This window comes from Pristis pectinata, chromosome 2, assembly GCF_009764475.1.
Source record: "Pristis pectinata isolate sPriPec2 chromosome 2, sPriPec2.1.pri, whole genome shotgun sequence".
Taxonomy (NCBI): domain Eukaryota; kingdom Metazoa; phylum Chordata; class Chondrichthyes; order Rhinopristiformes; family Pristidae; genus Pristis; species Pristis pectinata.
The window spans coordinates 116,325,021-116,342,557 of NC_067406.1; the positions used below are offsets into that span (position 1 = coordinate 116,325,021).

At 38.9% G+C, this 17,537-nt stretch overlaps 1 protein-coding gene across 5 annotated transcripts in view; it reads left to right on the forward strand.

Annotated features, from left to right (window-relative positions):
- The window catches only part of kiaa1109 (KIAA1109 ortholog), a 285,307-nt gene that overhangs the window by 5,749 nt on the left and 262,021 nt on the right, over positions 1–17,537 (forward strand). For all 5 annotated transcript variants that reach the window (XM_052035089.1, XM_052035112.1, XM_052035104.1 and 2 more), the window contains exons 3-5: positions 9,395–9,515; positions 12,671–12,787; positions 13,153–13,231. In XM_052035089.1, coding sequence (XP_051891049.1) covers positions 9,395–9,515; positions 12,671–12,787; positions 13,153–13,231 — 317 coding nt within the window. The remainder of the gene's footprint in view (positions 1–9,394; positions 9,516–12,670; positions 12,788–13,152; positions 13,232–17,537) is intronic.

Genomic DNA, 17,537 nt, shown 5'->3' on the forward strand with positions numbered 1-17,537 from the left:
TCCAGTTCATCTAAAAGTATGGTGTCCAGTGATGAGACTAACTCCCTTTGTTATCATAGTAGCATTACATCTGGACTTTTCTCACTGCCATTGGAATAAAAATATTATTTCCCAAGGCTTTTCTACCGTCAACAGGGTAAGATTCAGGAATCTGATGGAATACTTTTCACTTGTCTCAATGAGTGTAGATTCAAAAACAATCTAGGTGTGACAAGGTTTAGGACAAAACGGCCTGCTGGATGTACATTCTCACCATCATTGGGTGCTGAAACAGTGACCATCCCTTTGCCTCTATAGAATCTGCTTGACCTGCTGTGTTCCTCCAGCAGCTTGTTTTTTTTGCTCTGGATTCTCGCATCTGCGGTCTCTTGCGTCTCCATTTTACTAGCCCACTGTGAATTATCTTGAAGGTATGCCCACTTTGAAGAATTTCTCCTCCTCTTTGGGAGTTCTGTGAGTCCTACTCTCACTGTCTTACTCTGTTGTTTTGACAACATTCTTGCCAAGACTTGATACAATAGCCATGTGTCCTTCCACCTAATCCCTCCTTCTCACTTCTATATGCTGGCCATCTTCCCTCTGCATTCTGCCCTGATGCAGGCTCTTGACCCGAAATGTTGCCCATCCCCTGGCCTCCATAGATGCTGCTTGACCCACTGAGTTCCTCCAGCAGTTTGATCTTTTGCAAGAGATAATGTTTTACATTGACCTTTAATCACGACCATTGATCAGTCAATGTGAGCCAGACTGGTTCCTTCAGTGTTGTTTTTGTTTGGTTTCAAATACTAAGAATGTAGAATAGAGGTAGGTAATGGGAATGGTAGGACTTCTCATGTGGTTTGTATCCAGGTGAAATTTAAGTTTCTTTGTTTTATTGTTTATATACGCTTATCAGCTGAGGTTTTCCTCTTTGAAAAGGTGATATATTGGTGAACTGACCACTTTGTGACGTGGCAGACAATGTTAATAAAATCCTGAGTGAAATGGCACTAATGTATTAGGATACCATAAACTGTAAGAAAAAAGCAACCAAATTATCATTGCTGCAAACTGATTCCATAGCTATAATTTTAAAATGATTACCATTTTCAAGCAACATATTACATTATCTTTTAGGGCAGCCTTCCATGTAATTACAGTTTTCTAATGAAAGTCTATTCTCTCTGTTGATATTTTCTAATTTTGAATTTAGAAAGGTTGAAATTAAATAGAACCTCGAAGGAAACATGGGATGACATGAGGGCAATGGTGAGGAATGGTCTTGGCCCAAAGATTAGATAGAAATAATGTGGATGGAGATAAGAGATGACAAAGAACAAAACACTGGTTGGAGATGTTTACAGGATCCCTAACACATTTGGAGCAAGAATTAATCAAGGAATAATATGATAAAGGTAATACAGTATTTAGAAGGAACTTTAATCTTCTTGTGGCACGAGGATATAAAACGGCAAAATTCATGTTGAAGGTGAAGTCATAAAATGCAGTGAACTGTTTCCTGAAACAATAGCTTGTGGATCTACCCAGGCAATAGGCTATCTTGGTTCTTGTGTCATATGATTGGATTAATTAATAATCTCTTCATAAGTGATGACCAAGAGAAAGATCATCACAATGTAATATAATTTTTTAATTCTTCATAGAGAGACAGATTAGTTGATAACTAGAGTCATGAACTTAAAGCAAAAAGCAAATTTTGTAATTGCCGAAGGTTGATAACATTTTAAGAAAAGATGTGTTAGTAGATAAACAATGGCAACAATTTAAACAAGTTTCAAATTTCTCAGCGGATATAATCTTATTTAGAAATACTGCTAATGACAGTAATTTCAGTTGTGGATATATGTCTCTTTATTGTAAATAAGGTAGTAGAAAAGAAAGGGTAACAAAGATGGTAGTAAAATAAAATAATTAATATCACAAAAGAGGAAGTACTGGTGAAATTAAGGGAACTGGAACCAGACAAAACCATGACTCTGATGGCCAGCATGTCATGCGGCGGTTCTAAAAAAGGTGAAATAGAAACAGAAAATACTAGCAACACTTGGTAGGTTCAGATTTCGGTTTTTTGGCATCTGCAATTTTTTTGATCTTCTAATCGATGTTACTGTCTTAGTGATGCTCTTACAGTACTCAAGGTTCGGGAATAGGAGAAGCAGACTGGAAAGTAGTAAACATAATACTGTTGTTTATGAAAGGAGGGAGAGAAGTGTAAGGTACACGGAAGGATTTTTTTTGAGTGAGATGAACAAGGTATGGACTTGAGACAGTAATTCAAATTGAAGTTTATAAAGTTCTTCAAAGATGTACAAAGAACATACTTAACTGAAGTGGTATGTCTACAGTTGAGCTCAATAGCAGTATCTCTGCCTCTAAACTTCTTCAGGGTACATCTTCAGTTCTTGCTATGTTCAGTTGACTAACTTCTCAAAGTATACCAGTGATGTTCAGAATCTTCCTGATTTGTTCTTCTCTGGGCTTGGTGTCTTTCCATGGTCAGCTGTGAATTGTAGCCAAAATAATTGGTTTGCAGTTATTTCATTTGCTTCTCTATGGCTTCCCAAAAGGCTCAATATGCAGACCCTTCCTGAATAATTGTCTCAAGGTGTACACTTCCCTAGTTCAATCAAGTTTTCTGCAAATCTCTGGTTTCCCTACTGCTTTTTCTGACCTTGCACTCTTTAACCCAATCACATTAGCCTTTGTAGCTGTACTTTCCTATGTACCTTGAGGGAACAATGTTTTGTTCAATTCATTAGTTGCATGTACCTATTATTGAAAAATGACTAACAAAATTGATTTGCATAATTAAGTATCAGGAAGTTGTGATGGATCATCAAAACAGGAGTTCTTGTTGAACGTGAATATGTTGCTCAAGTCTTTAACACTTGCATGCTGAGCCCTGCTATTGCTGAGCATTGGGATGTTCTTGAAGCCACCATCTCTTCCTGTTTAGCTGTTGAACTGTTCATTGCCATTCACAAGTAGATGTGATAGGACTACAGAGTTCTTATCTGATCCTTTCATTGTGTAATGACTTAGCTCTGTCTATTGCATGTTGTTTTTGCTGTTAGCATTCACATAGTCTGTGGCGCAGCCTCACTGATCTAGTACCTCATCATTTTTAGTTATACCTGTTGCTGCTTCTTGCATGCCATTCCGCACTCCTCTTTAAATCAGGTTGGTTACTTGGCTTGATATTGATGATAGAGTGAGGGATATGATGAATTTGCAGGTTATGGTGATGTACATTTCTGCTGCTGCAGATGGTCCACAATGCCAGTTTCACTGATGCCAGTTTTGAGCTGTTAGAACAGTCGTGAGTCTGTTCCATTTAGTATGATTTGCAATAGTACATAACACGATGGAGCTCTCAGTGTGCAGATTGGACTTTGTTTCCACAGCACTGTGTGGTTCTCCAAAGAATCTACCTCTGGTAGATTAGTGGGCATGAGGCCAGGTAGGTTTATTACTTGCTACAAACCCAGCCTGGCAGTTTTTTTTTCCAGAGCTTGACTGACTTGGGCAGTGGTGGTGCCATCAAACCACACGGGTGAAGGACAATGAAGTCCCTTACCCAGAGATTGTTTTGTAGCCTTCCTGCTGTTGATGCTTCTTCCAAATGTTGTTCAACATGTAAGAGTAATTGGGAGGAGGTTCCTTTGCCTGTGTTTGATTTGATGCCTTGAGAATTCGTGTGCCTGGAGTCACTATTGAGGACTCCAAAGGCTACTCTCTTCTGCCTGCATAACAATGTGTTAGCACCTCTCTGTCCTATTCCTAGACCCGCTGGGATTACTATGGAGGAGTCTAGCACCTTGTGTGTGAGGTATGATTCTGTGAGTACTACTATGTTAGGCTTGCTTGATTATTCTGTGGGATAGATCTCCCAATTTAGACACCAGTCCCCAGATGTTTGAGGAGCACTTTGCAGTTTTGACTGGGACTTCACAGTGCATGAATTCTGTGCCCAGGTCATTTAGTTTTATTCTTTATCTGTTTGAATGTAGAAGTAATGGTACAACTGAGTGGCTTGCTAGACCTTTTCAGAGTCAACCACATGGGATGGATCTGAAATTGCATACAAGCCAGAGCAGTTAAGGATGGCAGATATCATTTCCTGGGGGACATCAGTGAATCAGTTGAGTATTTATGGTAATCTGGTAGCTTTTGTGGTCATCATCATGAAGGCTAGTTTTTTTTCCCCCCCAAGTTCCAGATGTTGATGTGAATTTAAATTCCACAGCTGAATTTAAAGGATTAGAGGGGTGATGGTGAAAAATCTTTTCATGTAGGGTGGTAGGGGTCCGGAACCTGGTCCTGGAAAAGGTGATAGAGGCAGAACTCTTACCACGTTTAAAGTGTTTGGATAAATACTTGAAGGGCTGTAACTTGCAGGGCTATAGGTCAAATGCTGGAAGGTAGCATGAATTTTATTTTGTGTTGTCAGCAAAAAATATACTTGGCCCCTCATCTAAGTCACTGACAGAGAATGCAAACAGTTGATGTTTAATGCAGATGTGTGGAGTGATGCATTTTAGTAAGAAGAATATGGAGTGATGATGCAGTATAGAAGGTAAAACTTTAAAGGAGATGCAGGAACACAGCATTCTGGGTTGAGTACAGAACTTTATGAAGGTGATGGGATAGATTCAAAGAAGAGTTTAAAAGGCATATTGGTCCCTATTCTTTATCATTCAGTGACCTACACAGTGCAAAAGCAGCAAATGTTCTGTTGAATGTGCTTTCGAAAATGTTGGTTTGACTGCAGCTGGGGAAACTGGGTCCAATTTTGGCCTCTGCATGTTATGAATGATATGAAGACATTAGAGTGCAGAAACTGCCTACTGAAATGATTCTGAGTTTAAGGGACTCAGTTGCATGGAGAAGTTAGTTTTCTTGTGTTTTTTGAACAGAAAAGGTTGATATGATAATGTTCAAACTAATAGGTGCACAGTGAGTTGTTCCTATTTAACCAGAGGGTTGAGAACCAGACTGTGCAGGTTTAAGGTGCATGGATGACATGAAGAAAAAATAGTTCATAGAAATTATGATGCAAAATTCATTGCATGAAAGGTTAGTGGAGGTAGGTTCAATCATAGGTTTCAAAGAGGAATTAGACCATTTTTCAAAGAAAAAATTGCAAGTATATGAGAATGATGCCAAGGAATGGGCCTAACAAATTCTCTTGCATAAAGCTAACATGGGGTCTTTGCAACAATTAGATGACCGCTGGAATTTATTATGGAATTGTTTGCCTTATCTGTCTACTGTTTTTTTTAACCTCACATTTTTCCAGTTTACCTTAATTGACTCATCCGTTTCACATTGGCTTATGACTTCCCAAAGCTTTTCCATCGCCTGTAACACACGTCAGGAATATGTTGAAAAATTCTTGGCTGCATGAGTATAGTTCCAACAACACTTCAAGTTTGATATCATCCAGAAAAAATAGTGCCCTATTTATTGGCACCCTATTTATCATACTAAAGGTTCATTTTCTCCATCAGTGCTGAAGGTATGGCTGTTAATGATGGAAAAATCAAAATTGGGAACGGTTAGCAAAATTGGAGTGCTGTTATCTTAGGTTGCCAGAAATTTAGAAATTAGGAAGGTCTGAGAAATTAGAAGGGTTTGAAAGGAAAGATGAAATTTATGTAACCAGTACCTAATGCAAGCTAGCAAGCAGTGGTATTGGGTCTAGTTTATTATTGTCACTTATACCGAGGTACAGTGAAAAACTTGTCTTGCAAACCTATCGTACAGGTCAATTCATTACAGAGTCCAGTTACATTGAGTTAAGTACAGAGTGCATTGATGTAGTACAGGTAAAAACAATTACAGTACAGAGTAAAGTGTCCCAGCTACAGAGAAAGTGCAGTGCAATAAGGTGCAAGGTCACAACAAGGTAGATCGTGAGGTCATAGTCCATGGATTGTATAAGGGAACCATTCAATAGTCTTATCACAGTGGGGTAGAAGCTGTCCTTAAGTCTGGATGAATGAGGCTTGATGTGATTGACAACAAGATCTTGTATGATGTCAGTTTATAGGAAGTAGAGCAAGAGGCACGAAGAAATGTTTTGGAATATTCAAGTATGTAGGTAGAAAAGTTGTGGATAAGAGTTTTAGTAGCTGATGAGCTGAGGCAAAAGCAGATTTGGGTGATGTTGGGGAGGTGGAAATAGTGGTTCAAAACTTGTCATGTGGTTAAATATGACCGAGATTGCCAAGGGTATGATTCATTTTTGGAAAGTTATTAATAAGAGTGATGGAGTTGTGGCTAGGAAAGCTGATGGAGAAAGAAACATAGGTGTGTGCTTTAACCATTGCTTAGAGTTCTACACTTAGCTTTTCACATTGTAGTAGATAAAGCAAAACTGCAAGATGTATCCTTCAAGTTTCTTTCTGCTTCCTAATTTGTGAGTAGAGTTGTGTTGTATTCTACTCATATACCCCTTATTCATTCTCAGTACTTGTATCATGCAATTATCAACATCTGCCTTGTACATCCACCTAATTCTATATGGAAAATTCTGGTAGTCAATGATGGTAGTCAAGTATTAAAGAATCTCTAATTCTAAGCATAGCATGTTTGGAGTGTTGTTTTTAAAGAAAAAACCCAGAAGAACTCAGCAAGTCAGGCAGCATTGATGAGGAAAGAGTTCACATTTCAGCTTGATGACTCTTCATCACAACTTGAGAAGTGAGAACGGAAACAAATTTTAAATTGCTGAGAGGTGGAGTCAATAGAGGGACTGTCTTTGAAGAAGTGGAGACCAAAGTTGTCAAAGTAACCATTACTTTAAATATTAGCAGTTGGAGATACAAGAGAAAAGAAATTGAAACTGAAATATGCAAAGGTATCTGTTGAGAGAAAAAGTAGCTGGCTACTTGAATTATTGAATTCAACACTGAGGACAGAGAGAACAGATTGGGACAGAGAATTAGTGACAGTTGACTGGAAGCTCTGTTCAGTCTGCAGATGCAAGATTAGATGAGACAAACTGGGGTTCTTCCTGGACCAAAAAATAGAGATTTGATGGATCTTGACTGGAACTTAACTGGTTGAGATAGGGTAAATAGAAGCTGTTTACATTAGTGGATCATTCATGGGCCAATGGCAAATGATACAGAGCAGGGAAATGAGTAAGTATTTTGCACAATGCAGTTATGGTCTGGAACTATGGTGGAAACAGAGTCAATGGATACTTTCAAAAGGCTTAAGGGAAAATAATTTACAGGGGAATGGAACTGACTAGATTCACTGGACTCAATGGACTGAATGGTCTTCTGTAGCATAACATTTCCATGAGCTATCCTTGGGTTCAAAACTGAACCCTTCTGTCACTGTTTTATCTGCTCATTTTCTTTCTGTGGTAAATCTATATGGTTTACCATTGTCATTGGTCTTCATGTGATTATAAACTTCAATATAGAAATCTATATAGAACATGGAACAGTACAGCACAGGAACAGGTGCTTTGGCCCATGATGTCTGTGCTGACCATGCTGCCAATCCAAATTAATCCCATCTGCCTGTACATGGTCAATATCTCTCCATTCCATGCCTGTCTAAATGCCTTTTAAACATGCCTGCTTCCACCACTTCCCCTGGCAGTACATTCCAGGCACCTACCACCCTCCGTGTAAACAAAAAAAAACTGACTCGTTAATCTCCTTTAAACTTTCTCTGTCTCACCTTAAGGCTATGCCCCCTTGTATTTGACATTTCCTCGCTACTGATAAAGGGTCTATCTACCCTATCTATGCCTCTCATAATGTTATATTTGTCCAAACTCTCCTTGTAGCTAATACTCTCTAATCCAGGCAACATGCTGGTGAATATCTTCCGCACCCTCTCGAAAGCTTCCACGTCCTTTCTGTAAGGTGGTGACCAGAACTGCACAGAATACTCCAAACCACAGTGCCTCCTGCAGGGAATTGAACTGGTGCAGCAGTGCCAGTTGCTTCACCCTAAGCGGGACACTTCTTCTGGTTGCACTCGCTAAACTTCCTTTGCTCTTGAATAGGATCACTTAGACATCTCCCCCTCTGCTCACATGAGCTGTTGGGCACATTGATGATTTAAAGAGCATCGGCAGCCTAACCAAAATTTTGTACAGCAGCGATGTGACTTGCTGACTTTTATACTCAACACCTTGACCAATGGAAGCAAGTATGCTGTATACTGCCATTACCACCCTTTCTACTTGTCTTGCCACTTTCAGGCAGCTATGGACGCACCCCCAGATCCCTTTGTACATTAATGCTTCAGAGTGTCCTGCCATTTACTGTATACTTTTCTGTTAAGTTGCTGCTACATATATTGAACTCACCAGGGCAGATATTTTGCAGATATTTCTAAATTGTGTATATACTCATTATTCCCACTTTGCCTTCCACAGTCTCTCTGGTTTACAAACTGGATCTAACTTTTCTGCTTGTGTAAGCTTTAGGAAGATTCAGGCATTGATTCATGATTAATTCTCCTTCCTCCATTTTTTGTCACGTGGAGAAACAAGTGCACTTACAGAACTATTTCTTTGCTTATGTAAATTCTTGTAAATTCCTCTTGTGCGAACTGGGAGTGGCAATCTTGTTCCATTTTCCTTTGTAAAAGTTTTGATTAAAAAGTGAGTTAATGTTTACCTAGATATGAACTCTCACCACTGACTGCAATTGGCACCATGACTTTGATACAGTGTCCTGGGAGCTCCATTGACTTCATATGAGACATAGGTGTATAGTTAGTAGCCAGCAGTTTGAACCTTTAGTTATGAGTTTGAACCCAGCCAGCAAAGCAGTGGACTGAGAATGAGTACACTGAATATTCATATTTTCCCTTTTTCCTGACTCTCTGATCTACCCCATTTTCCATTGACTGCTCAATATATCTTTTACTCTCAATAGTGCTGTCGTGGTCCATGGTTTGTTTATCTTGGAGCTTTTTTTCTCTATTCCTTTCGGCTATAAATATAGCTGCTTGCATTCTCATTTTTCAAAGTAAAGCTCACTGTACACTACAGCTTCCTACCTTCAGATTTTGAAGGACCTCAAGTTTTAATACCATCAGTGTGAAACCTAAACAAACAGCATGCAGTGTTGGTGTCAAAATGCTGATATCGTATAATGCTTAAGTGGTTGACTTCTGGACATTTCTTACCTTTATCCTTATTACATTGAGGTATTTTAATTGGATTATTTGTTGGTTCTATTAATCTTAATAATAACATTATTTCTCACAATGAAGTGTACATATTTTGAAGAATAAAATTTTCCCTTTTCTCACTCAGCAAGTATGTAGAGGTGCTCACTCAAATCGTCTGTTTTAATCCAGTTCCATAAGCTGTTCGTGGCTCATTTTACTTTGTTCCTTTGTTTCATTCTGACAGCTCCTACCTATCGCTAAAATGGAGCATCATTCAAGAGAAAATAACAGCATTGTACCATCACTTACTGATTTGGAAGGTTTTCTCACAGAACATAATTCTAACGTTGTGTGGCTGTTTGTTGGTGAGTGTTAACATTTGTTTTTAAATGTAATCTATTTTTAATGTACCAGCTTTATTCATTCTATTGGAATGGCAGTTCCAACCGGGCATAAAACTAGAATTACATTTTCTGCTATCCAGTCAAATTTTTCTTGCTGTCATGAGGGTGTGGGGCAGTGAGATTTTGGATTCCCACTTTAACTTTTCCCATCCTCTATAAGTTTACAGTGAGGACATTGTTTTCATTTCTTTATTATGTTAAATACAATTTTGTTTTTGTAGTTAATCTGCATTGATTTGCAATGTTTTGGGAATCTCCAAACCAATTTACAGAGACATAGGCACCTATAAAATTTCTGCCAGTCTGGTTATGGTATTAAATTCACATTCCTCCTTTGGAACAATACTCACCGATCCATACATTTCTGACAAGCACACAGGTCAAAAATATGGACATTGGTGTCCTGAAGTGAAATGTACTATAAAAACAAAAGTGCCTTTCAAACTTGGCACCCATCATGTTTAGTCCTTGCACAAATATATCAACCTATCCTCTTGTATGCAAGCACAGATAATCAGCAAACAGTAACCAGTGACTGGAAGTTTAGAGTGAAGGAGCATGGAAGGCAGTGAGACTAGAGATAGCAGAAAGTTGACAGATTTGGGCTTGAACAGAGGGGGAGTGTAAGGGTTCACATATGTGTGGAGGATGACTGACGTGGGAATGTGGATTACAGATGCAGTTTGCTTTGGGTCAGCAAGTATGGACTACTGTAATAGAGAAAAATAGGTATGGGGTCAGCATCTATAGAGCAGAAGACAGCAGGAGCAACTTTGGCAAGTAAGATGTGCATGAAACATGAAGATTTTGGTGGGGTAAGCAATTAAAGTTTGTTTACATCAGAGGGTAAATTGGGAACATGGGTGTAGAGATCTTTGCAGCACCTAAAGATGTATCATAGACTAAGTACATGGATGAGTGAGATGCTGGAGGACAGAGTATGTGCCAGCAGTAACTCCCACTTGGGTTATGGAGTGAGCAGGAATTCTTCTGTGCTTCCAAGTCATAGGTTTCACAGAATTGAAATGTTTTTTTTATTTGTTCTCTTTGTAGCAGATCCTTTTAGGGTAGTTGTTTAGACTGCTGTAGAAAATGTACGGTCCACCCAAGTTTTCTCCTGTTTTGAAAGATGATCCAAAGATTGGCATAGGCTCTTTTGGCGTGTTTGAATTGATGAAATGCTGATTTCAAGTGAATGAAGTAATTATTTGATGTTTTATATAATATTTCATGTTTTTAATATATAATTACTTCACTAAGTATAATGAAGGCAAACACTGCATGGACCATTCAGTGTCAGGTCAGAAATTGCTCGAAACTGAATCGGTTTTACATCCCAAAAATAGCAAGACATACAAATTTTGCCCAATATCTCCAAATAACGTTTGTGGAATACAGCCCATGTCAATTGTCAGAGTGTAGTCTGAATGAGCTGTTAAACTTGGTTACAAATTTTAACTATTGGCAACTTAAGAGCCATATTGCACAGAAACAGATAAATTGGGATCAAGAGTAGGAATAGGCTCCTTGAGCCTGCTTCTTTATTTAGTAAGATCATGGCTGACCCGATTGTAACCTCAGCTCTGCATCCTGTTTATCCTGGTAACATTTCTCCCTTTTGCTTATCAAGAATCTATCTACCTCTGCCTCAAAAAATATTCAAAACATTCTGCTTCCACCACCATTTGAGGAAGAGGACAAATTTGATAGCAAATTGAAATGTTTTTGGATTATACTGACTATAAGATTATTATTTTTAATTTAGCCTTACAATGAAATATCTGTGCAATATGTCACACATTATTTTACCAGTTCTGAACTGCACTTCTCTGAAGAAAATGTTTCTGCGTGTATGAATGCAACACATTTGATTGTTTTCAATTTAAGCTCCTGAAATGGAAACTGACAACTTTTTCTTTTTGTACTTGCTAAAATTAATCTGATCGCTTGTTTTTTTTTAAATTTGTTTTTTTGTTTATGTTCCATATTTACTGAGCTCAGCTGACTTTTTTCATGTTGAACTGGTGGAAGAACAGCAGTGTGGTTGAGGGAAAAGGACAGGAAGAGGACTGAACTGAGGTTATGATGCATTCCATGATGTAATTTGCCTAACTTCAAATCGGGAGTAACTGTTTGGGAAAGTTGTTCAAGGAAATTTGAACCCCCCCCACCCCGCTGTTTTTCTTGTGCCATACCATATTTGGGATGTTGCATTAGTTGAGAGTCCCTTACTGGTGCCCTTTGTCTCTGATTTATCCAATAGGTGGAACCTGTATAACAATGCTTTCAGTCCAGAAATTCTACTGTGTATGGTTCTTGGATTTCTGTTTACTTACAGAAATGATCCATTATGAATTCTATATCCCCAAAAAATCTTTCCTTTTTTGATACAAATACTGTTAGAAACTGATTTTCATCATCCTAAATTGTTTAGAATCAAGATTGTGCTGTAAAGTTAAAGAAGTAATCTCTGTTGGGGAAAAAAAGTTAGAATTTTTCTGTAGCGTGTATGCCAATGCATTGGGTTTATGAATGTAACAATTTGATGGAAAATTCAAGGAAACAAGCAAATTAAAATTTGTTCTTGTGTTACATTTTTTTTGAGTCAGCACGTTTTTTGGTTTAGGCTCCATTTTTTGATTTAAGTATATAATCTTGATTTATCTTCCAGGGACTGCAAGATAATCTGTCCTGCCATTCTTTGACTGAGGCCTTAAATGTTACATCAGTTATGTGGTTCAACTGAACATTTTAAAACACCCCTGGTAGATTGAAGCATGTAAGGACCATTCCTTGGTCCTAGCCAGTATTTTTTTAACAAATATGCCAAAAATGGATTAACTGGTCATTCATTCAGGATCAGGTTTATTATCACTGACATATGTCGTGAAATTTATTGTTTTGCAGTAGCAGTGCAGTGTAAGACATAAAGATTACTATAAGTTACAAAAATAAATAGTGCAAAAGAGGAATTATCTTATCATTTTCTGTTTTGTGAGGGTTGTTTATAACTATTTGATCATTGCAATGAATGTATTTCAAATGGTTATTCATTGAATGTGAAGGATTTTGGAATAAATAGACCATGAGGTTAAATACACTTTCTTTCTTTACAGCCACAATCCTATCGTGTGGATGGATCATTTATTTGACTTACTACAATTCCCGTAATTTAGGTCTGATCCTGACTCAGGTTCTCAACAGACTCTATAAAAATGGATATGTCCACATTGGTAAGTTGTTAATTTATCCCTTGAAGAAGAAACATTAATATTTGTTCTAATCATGTGACAAATAAAATTTTTTTAACTTTAATTGAAAACATTGTTTCCAAGCAATATGAGTCAAAGTTAGTAATATTCAAAAATATAGAAAAATATTCTCAGTCAGTATATTCATATAAATTAGCTTCTGCCTTCCATTAAATGTATATTTATGAAACACTAAAATGTTATAATTAATTGAACTGTTATTCCAACTTAAACTTATGTTTGGAATACAGATGCCAAATTAAACCTTGTTTTTCCATATTTTGAGTAATAGATCTTTTGATGCTACTATAACAGATAAAGGAATGAATTGTTTAATTTTTTAACAGGTTCATTTTCATTCTCTGTGTTGTCTGGAAAGGTCATGTTTCGTGAAATTTATTATATCAATGAAGATGTGTCTATCAGGTAAGAGCTGATTCATATTGTGGCTGAAAGTTAAACTATTGTACTATAAATTTCCTTTGAGTAGATGCAATGCGAATGGGTCCATGTTATAATGGAACAGGTTGCATGAGGTAAATTCTAAAGAATCACATGTGCAGTGTGTATAGGAACATAAGGAATATGATTGGGTAAGCCAGTGGTCTCCTGTTGTTGTATAGGTTGTGGCAGATCCTCCTATGTTATTCCCCATTCCTGCCTTATCCCCATCTACAATAAAACTGATAATCGGTACCCTCGGTACTTTTGGTGCTGATCTGGCCAATTTTCCAGACTGTTGGACATTACTCTTATTTATACCTCAGCACACTTTTAATTCACTTTTCTTTTTAGATTATTACATCGTAGAATAAATTTTCCAGTATCCAGGGAATGTGGGAACATGGTCCTGGTGAATTTAAAGGGAACGTGAGAATGGGCTCCCATAAGATTAAAGTGAGCATGGGAATGGGGTGCTGGTAAGTTTAAAGGGAGCTTGTTGGGACTGGCAGTGTGAGTTTAAAAGGAGCATGAGAATGGGGCTTCAGGGTGTTGAAAGGGAGTAGGGGGAAACAGAGCTCTGCTGAGAAAGGAAGCGCAGGAATGCGGTCCTGCTGAGTTTAAGGGGAGTGTGGGAACGGGGAGCTGCTGAGCCAGATGCAGAACCATTGGGATTTCTGAACAACAGGATAGCAGATTATTAGAGTTTTACTGTATCTTGATTCCTTAGTTCCATGAGTGTCCAAACATCTATCAGAAGACCAGCAGTCCAGAACTAGCTGCAGCTCTAACCAAGTTGTTCCATGGTTCTTATAATACTGGCATATGACAACATTGGAAAATTGCCTGGATGTGTCTTGTTCTCAAAATCCAATCCAGCTAATTTTTTCCAGTTGATTTGTTCTCAGTCATGAGCAAACTAAAGGAAGGTGTTGTCCATGATGCTATCAAGCAGCACTTGCTCGCCATTGTCCAGGTTAGGCTTCACTTGGATCACTCTGTTCCAGACTTGATCATAGCCTTGGTCCAAACATGACCAAATAGCTGAATCTGGAGGTGAAGTGAGAGTGATGTCAAGGTAGCATTTGATCCAGTGTGGAGTCAAGGAGCTCTGGTAAAACTGAAATCATTGGGTATCAAGAGGAAAGCATTTAAGTGAAAGCCCTTGGCGAGTAGGGTTAAAGAAAACCCTAAGGCATTTTTCACTTACAGTGGCATGCAAAACTTTGGGCACCCCTGGTCAAAATTTCTGTTACTGTGAATAGCTAGGCGAGTAAAAGATGATCTGATTTCCAAAAGGCATAAAGTTAAAGATGACACATTTCTTTAATATCTTAAGCAAGATTACTTTTTTATTTCCACCTTTTACAGTTTCAAAATAACAAAAAAGGAAAAGGGCCTGAAGCAAATGTTTGGGCACCCTGCATGGTCAGTACTTAGTAACACCCCCTTTAGCAAGTATCACAGCTTGTAAATGCTTTCTGTAGCCAGCTAAGAGTCTTTCAATTCTTGTTTGGGGGATTTTTGCCCATTCTTCCTTGCAAAAGGCTTCTAGTTCTGTGAGATTCTTGGGCCATCTTGCATGCACTGCTCTTTTGAGGTCTATCCACAGATTTTCAATGATGTTTAGATCAGGGGACTGTGAGGGCCATGGCAAAACCTTCAGCTTATGTCTCTTGAGGTAGTCCATTATGGATTTTGAGCTGTGTTTAAGTTCATTATCCTGTTGTAGAAGCCATCCTCTTTTCATCTTCAGCTTTTTTACAGGTGGTATGATGTTTGCTTCCAGAATTTGCTGGTATTTAATTGAATTCATTCTTCTCTCTACCAGTGAAATGTTCCCCGTGCCACTGGCTGCAATACAAGCCCAAAGCAAGATCGATCCACCCCCGTGCTTGACAGTTGGAGAGGTGTTCTTTTCATGAAATTCTGCACCCTTTTCTCTCCAAACATACCTTTACTCATTGTGGCCAAAAAGTTCTATTTTAACTTCATCAGTCCACAGGACTTGTTTCCAAAATGCATCAGGCTTGTTTAGATGTTCCTTTGCAGAGTTCTGACGCTGAATTTTGTGATGAGGACACAGGAAAGGTTTTCTTCTGATAACTCTCCTACGAAGGTCATATTTGTGCAGGTATTGCTGCACAGTAGAACAGTGCACCTCCACTCCGAAGTCTGCTAAATCTTCCTGAAGATCTTTTGCAGTCAAACGGGGGTTTTGATTTGCCTTTCTAGCAATCCTATGAACAGTTCTCTCGGAAAGTTTTCTTGGTCTTCCAGACCTCAACTTGACCTCCACCGTTCCTGTTAACTGCTATTTCTTAATTACATTACGAACTGAGGAAGCAGCTACCTGAAAACGCTTTGCTATCTTCTTAAAGCCTTCTCCTGCTTTGTGAGCATCATTTATTTTAATTTTCAGAGTGCTAGGCAGCTGCTTAGAGGAGCCCATGGCTGCTGATTGTCGGGACAAGGTTTGAGGAGTCAGGGTATTTATAAAGCTTTGAAATTTGCACCACCTGGCCTTTCCTAATGATGACTGTGAACAAGCCATAGCCCTAACAAGCTAGTGAACGTCTGAGACCTTGGTAATAGTTATCAGAGAGCTCAAATCTCTTGGGGTGCCCAAACTTTTGCATGGTGCTCCTTTCATTTTTTTCACTCTAAAATTGTACAAAACAAAAATAATACACTAATCTTCCTTAAAATGTTGAAAAGAATGTTTCATCTTTAACATTATGACTTTTGGAGATCAGTTCATCTTCTACTCACTTAACTATTCGCAGTAACACAAATTTTGACCAGGGGTGCCCAAACTTTTGCATGCCACAGTATATGAAGAGCAGAAGGATGACTGGAGTAAAGGTAGGACTGATTAGGGATAAAGGTGGGAAGATGTGCCTGTAAGCTGTGGAAGTGGGTGAGGTCCTCAATGAATACTTCTCTTCAGTATTCACCAAGGAGAGGGGCCTTGATGACGCTGAGGACAGTGTTGGTAAGGTTAATGTTCTAGAGCATGTTGATATCGAGGGAGGATGTGTTGGAGCTGTTAGACAATATTAGGACAGATAAGTCCCCAGGGCCTGACGGAATGTTCCCCAGGCTGCTCCGTGAGGTGAGGGAGGAGATTGCTGAGCCTTTGGCTAGGATCTTTAAGTCCTCGTTGTCCACGGGAATGGTACTGGAGGATTGGAGGATGACAAGTGTTGTCCCCTTATTCAAAAAATGTAGTAGGGATAGTCCAGGGAATTATAGACCAGTGAGCCTTACGTCTGTGGTGGGCAAGCTGTTGGAAAGGATTCTTAGAGTTAGGATCTATGGGCATTTAGAGAATCATGGTCTGATCAGGGACAGCCAGCATGGCTTTGTGAAGGGCAGATCATGTCTCACAAGCCTGATAGTGTTCTTTGAGGAGGTGACCAGACAGATTGATGAGGGTAGTGCAGTAGATGTGGTGTACATGGATTTTAGTAAGGCATTTGACAAGGTTCCACATGGTAGGCTTCTTCAGAAGGTAAGAGGGCATGGGATTCAGGGAAGCTTGGCCATGTGGATTCAGAATTGGCTTGCCTGTAGAAAGCAGAGGGTTGTGGTGGAGGGAGTGCATTCAGATTGGAGGGCTGTAACTAGTGGTGTCCCATGAGGATCGGTTCTGGAGCCTCTGCTTTTTGTGATTTTTATCAATGACTTGGATGAGGGGGTAGAAGGATGGATTGGGAAGTTTGCAGACAACACAAAGGTTGGTGGTGTTGTGGATAGAGTTGCATGTCCTCTTAAGTTGGAAGTATATCACTGGTCCTTCATTGCAACTAGATCCAAATCTGGGAGATCCCTCCCAAACAGCACCATGGGAGTAAAGTACCAGGACTACAGCAGTTCAAGAGTGCAGTTTGCCCCCACCTGGAATGCACTTATGGATTGGTAGTAAGTTTTGGCCTTGCTAGTGATGCCCAGATCCTGAAAACTATATACATTTTTTAAAAAAGTCTTGGCGTTGAATATATTAAAATCCTCCTAGGGGAAGGAATACTCTCTGACTGAAGAAATTTCTCTTCACTTCAGTCCTAAATGTCTGACCATCCTGAGTTTGTTTCCTACTTATGGACTCTCCAAGCAGAGAAAACAGCCTCTCTCTTGATTTTGTATGTTTTACTGAGATTGGGTTCCATTCTTCTTAACTCCAGTTTAATAACAAGCCCCTCATTCCAGGAATCAATCTTGTGAATTTGCAGTGCTCTGCCTGCTAGACAAGAATATCCTGTCTTGGGTATGGAGACTGAAACTGCATAGA